This window comes from Monopterus albus, unplaced genomic scaffold (assembly GCF_001952655.1).
Source record: "Monopterus albus unplaced genomic scaffold, M_albus_1.0 scaffold66.1, whole genome shotgun sequence".
Lineage (NCBI taxonomy): Eukaryota > Metazoa > Chordata > Actinopteri > Synbranchiformes > Synbranchidae > Monopterus > Monopterus albus.
Window position 1 is genome coordinate 395,056 of NW_018127946.1, and position 10,328 is coordinate 405,383.

The 10,328-nt window shown below is 41.5% G+C and overlaps 1 protein-coding gene across 1 annotated transcript in view; it reads right to left on the bottom strand.

The window, feature by feature from the left end:
- The window catches only part of zswim5 (zinc finger, SWIM-type containing 5), a 78,366-nt gene that overhangs the window by 5,636 nt on the left and 62,402 nt on the right, over nt 1-10,328 (bottom strand). The window contains exons 7-14 of the mRNA XM_020604506.1: nt 10,189-10,328; nt 8,641-8,787; nt 8,405-8,542; nt 4,459-4,610; nt 1,808-1,910; nt 1,498-1,633; nt 623-780; nt 66-229 (exon numbers count right to left, since the gene is read on the bottom strand). The exon at nt 10,189-10,328 is cut by the window's right edge and continues 33 nt beyond it. Of these exons, the coding sequence (XP_020460162.1) occupies nt 66-229; nt 623-780; nt 1,498-1,633; nt 1,808-1,910; nt 4,459-4,610; nt 8,405-8,542; nt 8,641-8,787; nt 10,189-10,328 (1,138 nt within the window). The remainder of the gene's footprint in view (nt 1-65; nt 230-622; nt 781-1,497; nt 1,634-1,807; nt 1,911-4,458; nt 4,611-8,404; nt 8,543-8,640; nt 8,788-10,188) is intronic.

A 10,328-nucleotide genomic window follows, 5' to 3' on the forward strand; every position in this document is an offset into this window, starting at 1 on the left:
GTAAGAGCTACTGAGTCATCCTCACACTTGTCATGCTCACTCTCTCTTTCACACATGCTCAATACCTGCAGTCCAAGTTCCAGTGCCACATTGAGCAGGGTTATATCAGGTGGGCTGTCTGCAGGTGTGGCTATCTTAAAGGCATCCTGGGCCAGTTTGAAAATTAGGGAAGAGGAATGGATGTTTTTCTGGATGGCCTCCAGCACCGTCCGCAACCTCAGCATGTCACCTGCAGACAAAAGAAAATTCAGATCTTACAGTAAACCACAATCTGAAAGACCATTTTCAGCTCTGAATGTGTGTATACAGAGTTCTGCATGAGTCCAGTTTTGAAAACGTCCTATGTGAGCTGAGGGGTCAAAAGTTGCGCCATAGGCCTTTATAATAAATGTGTCTGTTATTTAGGCTTGATATAATTATGATGGATTAGATGTTTAAAAGAACCACACCTTTATTTATTTATTTTACATTATGTTTATTTCAGCCATTACCTGTCTGCATTTAGTCTATGTTTTACCCGTGCCCGTACCTGTGAATTAATATAAACATATTCTTTACCCATTATCAGATTTTGTGGGTACCCTACCCAGTGCAGGACTCTACAAGGATATGCTGATGGTACCTTTAGCAGCAGTGAGCATGGTGGAGGCCAGCTCACACTGCTGCGACTCCAGGTGTCCCAGCGTGAACCATCGTGGGTATCTACTTGGAACTATGGAGATGCCATGATGAGGGTGGCCCACATCCCCAGAGCCTGCTGATGACTCCAGCACCGGCAGCCTGACAGAAACACACATCACTTATCAAGCACTAATGGGTTTTTATATCAGTTAGTATAAAATCTAAGATGGATTTCACCACTGAAACTTGCATCTGAATTACAGTAAGAACAATTCTGGCACAAATTTATTAGTCAGCTTGTCTACAGATACTAAAAGTTATTAACCCTAACTTAAAGATAGAATCAGCTTTACTGGCTGTGTGGCAGTGTAAAAGAATAACTCATTCAACACTGGGAAAGTCCAGGAGATCCACTCTCATCAGTTAATTACTGTGAGAGCCATATTGATCATCCTGATTGACTCATGTCAAGAACGTGAATGTCAAACTATTCCTTTAACATGCCTGCCATAGATCATGCTACTTATACTACCAACTCAGGCATACACCTAGCTAAAGCTAATGAAGTTTGATACTACAACAGGCCCTTTCTTCATGACCGTTCTTGAGGGCAGATACATAATTAGAAACACCTGTCGCTGTAACACAGTTCAATCAAACTGTACCATAAACTACAGCCTCCAAAATGGCCATAAAGTTAAATCAACACAGAAACACTAAAACTCATATTAATGACATGGCGGCTACCATTTGACCCTGGTCTCATTCATCGACAGTAATGTATTGCTAGTAAAGGGACATAACACGCGTATCTATTTTTAGAACACAGCCCTTTTAATGTAGAAGTGCTCATACTGAAGTGGATCAGAAGCTGACCTCATGGTGCGGAGAGCCACCTTATATGCCAGGTCTGCGTCATGTGGCAGCAAGGCAGAGAACAGGTACTTGGCAAAGGTATGCATGGGAACACTCTCCCTGTGGATGACCTCACCTAGACCGCTAAATGGACCAGCTGGACCAAGAGAAAGACAATGTTTTGTTTTTAGGTGTGAATGTCTTACACTGATCATTTCTAGAATTTATCTGATATGGCATAAAAAACAGCAATATAAAGAATCTGAGCTAAATTCAAACTAGCTCAGTCCTGGATGCTTGGACATAAAATGTGAAAAGTTTGCTGGTTTACCCTCTAGTAGCTGTATTGCCTGTTTCCGAAGAGTCTGAACCAGGAGATCATCCAGCTCCAGTTCCTGAAGTTTTGCAACAATCTGCTCCTCGTTACGACACACCTACAACATATTCACACACACAGTATATACAGTGTTAATCACTGTGATCATACAGTAAATGCTCAGTTTAATCTTAAAGAAAGAACCTGATCATATGCTTAATTGAAGTGAAGAAGCATAAGATTTCCTATCTTGATGGGCCATCTTATTTTGTGGCACATTCTATGACGTTGCCAAAGTGCACAGATTCATTTCCAAATTTCATATCAATTGTGTCAATGTGTTGATTTGAGATCCCGATTTATAGCCTTTTAATAAGAGAAAAAATGTACACTTTGAAGGTAATCCTTTTAAGCAGGGATTTTGAGTTTGAGTTATTACAGGACTGGCTGGTACTTCCATACCTCATGCATATCTACTATTACAGTACACATGACAGTAACAGAGTACCTCCAATATGAGGTCCTTTCACCATTTTATTGGTTTGAAATGCAGGTTTTGTCTACAACATTGTTTTTGCTGATTCCAATGATATTAACAAAGGTCTACATCGGCTGTGTTAAGCACTTTAAAGCAGACTGTCATTCACAAGAAGAAATGTTCCCTGGACTCATTCTAATTCACAGTAAACTTAAGTACTGTGACTGCTTGTATTTTAGGGAACAAAATGACGTGACCTTTTCTCTCTTTCTGCATGGCAACTGCATGGCAAACTGTCAAGTTATGTGCAACAATGAAGCCATGGCTGACTAGAGCGTTTCGCTCACTGCTAAGGACCCGGGATGCTGCTTTTAGATCTGGTGACAGTGCAGCATACAGCAGCGCAAGAAACAACCTGAAAAGAGGCATTAGAAAGGCAAAAAAAACTATACAGGCAAAAATTGACATCATTTTGCTGACACCAAGGACACATGGTGTTTATGGCAGAGATTCCAGACGGTGACAGGCTCAATACAAAAGCCGAGTACAAAGACCCCTCCCTACCAAACAATCTCAACACATTTTATTCCTGGTTTGAGGCCACCAACAACAGGAGGGCACAGAGGATCCCATCAAAATCTACTGACCAGATACTTCAACTGTCAGCCGATAATGTGAAGAGGGTGTTTTTTAGAATCAACCTCTGGAAGGCTGCTGGACTAGACAATATACCATGTTCTGAAAGACCGTGCTGAGCAGACAAAAGATGTTTTTACAGACATCTTTACCATCTCCTTAAGTCAAGCTATAGTGCCAACCTGCTTCAAGAGTGCCACCATAATACCTGTGCCCAAAAAGCCATCTCCAGTCAGTATCCCCAATCCGATAGTCATGAAATGCTTTGAATGGTTTGTCATGGAGCATATCCAGGCACGCCTCCCTGATAACCTGGACCTTCTACAGTTTGCTTACAGGGCAAACCGGTCCATGGAGGATACCATTTCCACCCTGCTCCACCTCATTCTGACTCATCTGGAAGGTAAAAACACCTATGCCAGCATCCTTCAGCTCAGAATTCAGCACAATCTTTCCAGGACAGCTGGTGGACAAGCTGCAGCTGCTGGATGTGGACCCTAGCATCTTCAACTGGATCCTGGACTTCTTAATACAGAGACAACAACCAGTCAGAACAAAAACAAAAACAGATCACATGTCATCACAGTGAGTATTAGACCACCTCAAGGATGTGTACTCAGCCCACTACTGTTTACAAGTTGCTGACACATGACTGCTTTGCCACTTACAAATATAATCACATCATAAAGTTCATAGATGATACATTGAAGATGAGTCGGCATACAGGAGGGAGGTGGAACAGCTGACAACTTGATATACAGTAAATCACACAACCTTGCTCTCAATACAGAAAGTAAGGAGATGATAACTGGCATCAGACAAGTTAATCCATGCCATCATCCCCTACTAGTTATCTCTGGTTTTGTTGTGGAGAATGTCATGTGCACCACGTTTCTGGGGGTCTTTTGACTAATAACTTAACCTCTGGAGAGGACACCACAGATAACATCAAGAAGGTCCACCAGTGCCTCCACCTCCTCCACAGCCTGAAGAAAGAGGACCTCCCCACTTCAGCCATGACAAATTTTTACCATGGTACCACAGAAAGTATCCTCGCATACTGCATCATCTCCTGGTTCAGGAACAGCACAGTGGAGGAGAGACACAGACTTCAAGGGATTGTGTGTACAGCAGAGAAGATCACTGGTGCACAGCTGCCATCTCTGCTTACAGCATTGTATCCACAGAGGAGGGAATAAAGGATACATCTCACCCCTTCCACAGTCTGTTCTCCCTCGTGTCATTAGGAATGAGATACAGGAGCATCTCTTCAAGGACCACACATTTGAGGAACAGCTTTTCCCCCCTCAACAATAAGACTGTTGAACCAGAGCATGAGCACTACTGCACTTTGAAAATCATTCTTTTAAATGGAATTAGCTTTTATCCTGCACTTGTTGGCTTTTAATTACAAATGTATCTATTTATATGGATATTATTTATTACCTGCATTTTTATTGCACTGTAATTACCTTTTCAAATGGCTAGGTGAAAGACAACATCGTTTTTATGTTTCACATAAAAATGACAATAAAGAAATCTATCTTTATACCTTATCCTGAGCATACAGTCCCTCAGGCATTATCCTCTGCTGGCCCATACCCATCAGAGCCACCTCTAAAGCCAGAGTCAGGTAAGACTCCCCTCCATCAGGACTGCCCCACACTGGTACATGATGGTAGACTGGAGGCCTAGTGTCTCCTTCTAAAAGGGAAGGAAGGAAGGAAGGAAAGAAAGAAAGAAAGCTTAGTGTTCTATGTGGGAGATTAATTGTGGTTCAATCATTTAACACATTAATGTCATCTGCATTGGTTGAGAAAGTGGAAGAAGTAATCCAAACTCAGCATAGGTGAAAGCACAGTAAAACAAAACTTCAAAAAGCTGTTGATTCACCAGCTACATCCAAAGCAGAAAAGGCTCAAAAATCACATTTGATCATACAGTGGTGTGAAAAAGTGTTTGCCCCCTAAACCTAATAACTGGTTGGGCCACCCTTAGCAGCAACAACTGCAATCAAGCGTTTTCGATAACTTGCCATGAGTCTTCCACAGCGCTGTGGAAGACTCATGGCAAGTTATCGAAAACGCTTGATTGCAGTTGTTGCTGCTAAGGGTGGCCCAACCAGTTATTAGGTTTAGGGGGCAAACACTTGTTCACACAGGGCTATATAGTTTTGGATTTTGTTTTCCCTTAATAATAAAAACCTTCATTTAAAAACTGCATGATGTGTTTACTTGTGTTATCTTTGACTAATATATAAATTTGTTTGACGATCTGAAACATTACAGTGTGACAAACATGCAAAAAGATAAGAAATCAGTAAGGGGGCAAACACTTTTTCACACCACTGTATGTACATTGGCATAGTGACTGGCTCCTGTATTAATTCCTCCTGAATACTATGACTGTGAAGTGAAACCCTGTAACTTCACCAGCGATTTGACTGACACACAGACTAGCCCAAAATTACAGCAGTCCATTACTCTTTGAATGCAAATATGGCATGAGTACTATATTAAGATAAACCTATGCCCAAACCTATCATTTAATGATTTTTAATAATTTAATCTAACCAAGATCATTTGGGAAAGTCATACTTTGCATGATTACCAAGTGATAAAAGCTGTATGTACCATAATATCAATGGGACACATGTAGTAGACTTCATCGAGGAAAGCTGCTTAGCCTACACCATTGCTGGACAACTAGAACTGAGAACAGCTCAGAGTCTCAGCTGTTGATTGGTGCACATTTGTCTTTTATCTATCCCCCAACCTCATCATTCTGCTTAAACCCCCTCTGAGTTACAGATCCCCTCATTTCTGTTTATTCCAGGGATATATAGTGTGTGTGTGTTATGTTTTAATCCACATGATGTTAGTAGACTTTTTTTTAATTGGAAGGATCAGAGAGGTGCATTCTGATTGGCTGACACACAGGCTGGGTCTGGCCCCCTTTTAAACAGATGTTCCCAGCTGTCTTCCTGAGGGAACTGATGCATTGTGATGGGCTAGACACACACACACACCCACACACACACACACACACACAAATGAGTGTACCAGTGGTCAGCATTGTTTGAACTGACAATAGTTCCCTGTAGCCTGGTAACAATGAGAAAACCCAAACCCATTCTGCTCTGGGGCACTGGCCACTGGTGCACAAGAAGGCCCTGGGCAGGGTGCGAAATGCAAATGCTAAATGGATTCTATACATAGCACACACACACACACACACACACACACACACAGTGTTTGCATTCCTTGTAGGGACTTTACAATGAGTTACATTCATTTCTTGTAGGCTTATCCTAACCTTAACCATAACCACTACTTGCCTAACACCTAACCCTGACCTTAACCTAACCCTAACCTTATACCATGTTGCCACCCTAAAATTCAGTGATTTTCTTGTGGGGACCAGGGGCTGGGGATGCTGGTCCCCACAATGTGAGTGTGTAAACAGGTTTCAGTCCCTAAAGGCGCGCACACACACACACACAAAGGGCACATGTCCAGATGAGAAGGGTGTTCCAGCTCCATCCATGCTCTGCTGGTTTATGGATGCCTGTGGCACAATAGCACCTAGTCCTCATAAAGGATCATGGAGTCTGTTGTGTGATTAATTACTGCTGATGTGCCCGAACACCTCTGCTCAGGATTACGCTGCATCATCTGGTGAAGTGTGCCAGGAATTACAGTACACCTTGTGTTTGTATTCTTGTACAAGGAGACTGGGAGCAGGTTCATGGCTGAGTAGGTGTTCTGCTGAGGTGCATACTAAGGCCTTAGCTTACTGGAAAGTAGGGTAGCTTAGAACCACATCACTGTCAGTACAACAGTCTGAACAATGGACAGGCAGAAAGAGAATGATATTTTGCTTAATATATGCATATGATGATTGTTTTCATTATATTTAATGTTTGAAGAACACAAAATGATGTCTTCAAATAGCCTGCTGTCCCTGTTCAGTCCAAACAGTGATATAAAACAGAGAAAAACAAAAAGATCCCCACATTTGAGAACCTGGACTCAGCAAATGTTTATCAGTTTCAGTTCATGACCACAGATATGAAAAGGGAATTCTATTCCCATTACCCTATGCAACTTGCACTTTGTGTTTAGTGCTAAGGCAGAGGTAATGTTTTCTTTAATGGGATTTGTGGTTTGTTTATTCACTTGTTCACAGCATAACTCAAAAAGTAATGAATGGATTTGGATGAAATTTTTTGGAGAGGCAGGGTATGGCCACAAAACAATCCAAAAACTGCATGATAAAATCCATATAATATCCCCCACACACCAAAGTGTAATCTGGATCAAAGTAATATTCTGGATTTGGTGATCCAAAATATTCACATTTATAAGGCTCATGAAAAGCTCACTACTATGAGACAACAAATAATGCTCCCAAGTTTGCAACCAAGACCAAATTTGAGCTGAAACACTGGTGGTTTAGTTTGGGTGTCAATGGATTTGATGTCTCTTGAAAAGTTACTGAGGCAGCCTGAAAAAAACTGCCATTACTGAAATATTGTTTTTCTTTTGCATAACTTCCAAACTAATAATGATATCAATGTGATTCCAAATGCTAGAGGTAGGCTTTCCTGGTCAAGGAATCATATCACAAGGGTCAAACAATTATGGGAACATTGCTTTTAGGTGTAATGGCATTATGGGAAAACTGAGCTGCCTTGGCTGAAGTTTGTGCTCTCTAAGTGCGGTTTAGTTAGCATGCTAATAGAGAATGTGAAGGTACCTCACACTGTGTTGTGTTGGAATAGGGGAGCCATTTTGGGAGAGAGGCACTGTATCTACAGTTGGACATAGCTGAAGCATCTGCTACTGTCTGTAGCTGTATGGGATAGTTTTTTTTTTCATCAACTTATGGATATATGTAGTATATACAGTGGGCACGGAAAGTATTCAGACCCCCTTAAACTCAAATGAAGGTGTAGAACCATCTCAGGGATGATCAGAAGAAATGGACAGCACCTAAGTTAAATATGTGAGTGTCACAGCAAAGGGTCTGAATACTTATGACCATGTGATATTTCAGTTTTTCTTTTTTAATAAATCTGCAAAAATGTCAAAAATTCTGTGTTTTTCTGTCAATATGGGTTGCTGTGTGTACATTAATGAGGAAAAAAAATGAACTTAAATGATTTTAGCATAAGGCTGCAATATAACAAAGAGTGAAAAATTTAAGGGGGCCTGAATACTTTCCGTACCCACTGTATGTATTTAGGAAGGATAATGAACATGATCCCCCCCAAAATGGCACATTTCCAGGCCTCAATTGCAACTCATGACAAGCCCTTGAGACCAGAAACAGAACCAGAGCAGAACCGCTGTGACAGCCTCCTCAAAGTTTAAAATAAGTCTTTTTTGTGTTTGTCAGAGTTTGGAACAGATTTGTACTGACTTCTCATAACAACTCCATTAGGAAAAACTCTACTTAAAGGAAGAAAAAAGAAAAAAACGGCTTTGTTTTTGTACCTCCAGTGTCCACGGTGCTGTCGTCATCGACACGGCAGGTTTCAGTGAGCGTGGTGAACAGACAGCCAATGGGGTCTAAGGGATGACCCACCCATCCTTCAAGGTTGGTGGTGGAGGTCACACCCCTTTGGAGAAGTTCTGCCAGGATAAGAGGGGAAAGTGTGCAGTATTACTGGGTGAGGTACTACACCATTCCAAAAAACTAACAGCACATTGTGTGTGTGTGTGTGTTTTACCTTTCTTTTGGTGTTTGTAGATGTCCATCTGTCTCTGCTGCTGGAGGCGGAGCGTGTTGATGATGGCGACAGCCAACCGCAGGGCTTCTCTGGAGTAACCATGAGAACGCAGGGCATCAACGCGAGCGCATGCTGTCGGAACATGGTCTGTTTGTTTGACAGAGCGATAAAGTGGAGGTGAGAGCAGCTTCATATACACACACACACACACACACACACACACACACACACACGGAAGTACTTAGCTATACCCAGCTCCAGCTCTGTGCTTTATTTCAAAAACATTTTAATTCACCACAAACTGTGAGAAATAGGATGTAGTTAGCAATGACACACACACACACACACACACAGCTGCATTCTGATCACTTCAGGGTACATGACATTCATTTCTTACCTTAACCATAACCACTACCTAACATCTAACCCTCACACTAACCTTAAACCAAGTAAGTTGTCACTCTAAATTTAAATTATTTACATTTCAGGGACTTACTATGTGTCCCCCAAAAGAAGTTGAGTCCCCGCAGTGTGGCTGTGTAAACAGATTTATATCCCCACAACATGAGTCAATACCAGCCAGCATGCAAGCACACACATACACACACAGTGCAATCTCAGCAGAACACCAGTATGTGTCTGATATCTGGCTTAAGTTACAGAATCTGACAGATCTTAGCTGGAAGCTGCTTACTGCAGATACCAGCCTCAATATCAGCAGAATTACTGTGTGCGTGTGTATGTTTGTGTATGTTGGGTTATTCTGGCCTCGCTAACTTGGGTAACTGCTTTTAGCTTGCCAGATAGCTAACAGGTCCCTTCAGCAAAAACCTGGTCAATCTTCTTTGATTTAGGACTTTTATTGAAGAAAACACTGTGAAACTGCAGCACAAAATACACACAAATCGAGTTGGTTAGTATTCGAAATATATAACAGTGCGTTTAACATAGTTAACAACACAATAACGTGACGTTAGCTCCATGCTGACTTATACTGAAAATCCCATAGACCTGCTACCGTGATTAACATCATAACGTTTTATGTTCATTGTAGACTAAAGAAACATCTAACCATGTTAACACAACCATATGTAGTACATGTTACGTTTAACCTTTATACTTAGACATATGTTCTTTAGGGACTGTTAAAAGATCAGAAAGAAATCGTCTGCTTGCAGTTGAACTAACTTCTATAACTTCCCGTTTACAAGCCAACTATGGAAACCCAAATAAGACACCACAGAAAAAAAAAACTCAATCCCTTATTATGAGTGACGGCACATGGGTCACCTTTCTGTGGAAGCAGAGATTAGAATTAGAGATTGTGCACATATGGAGCTGCCACAAGAACACTGTGTCGCTCCTGAAAATGATGTTCTTCTGTAGAAAGTGTGTGTATGTGTGTGTTCTTCAGTGCAGGTTTGTAGCTTAAATGAATATAATGAAATAAATCTTAATGTGTGAACATACTGTATACATTGCAGAGTGTAAATGATAAAATAGATAAATATAGTTACTGAGTAATGAATCAATGAATCAGCATTTTACCGAGCCAGAGCGGTAGCCCCTGTGGGTTGAACAGCAGGCTCTCCCCCTCTCTCTGGTAGGATGGAGACATGTAGTAGTCACTGCTGATGATCCTCTGGAGATGGCTGTCCTGCCAGTGGAGGTCGCAGGCCTCGATGGCC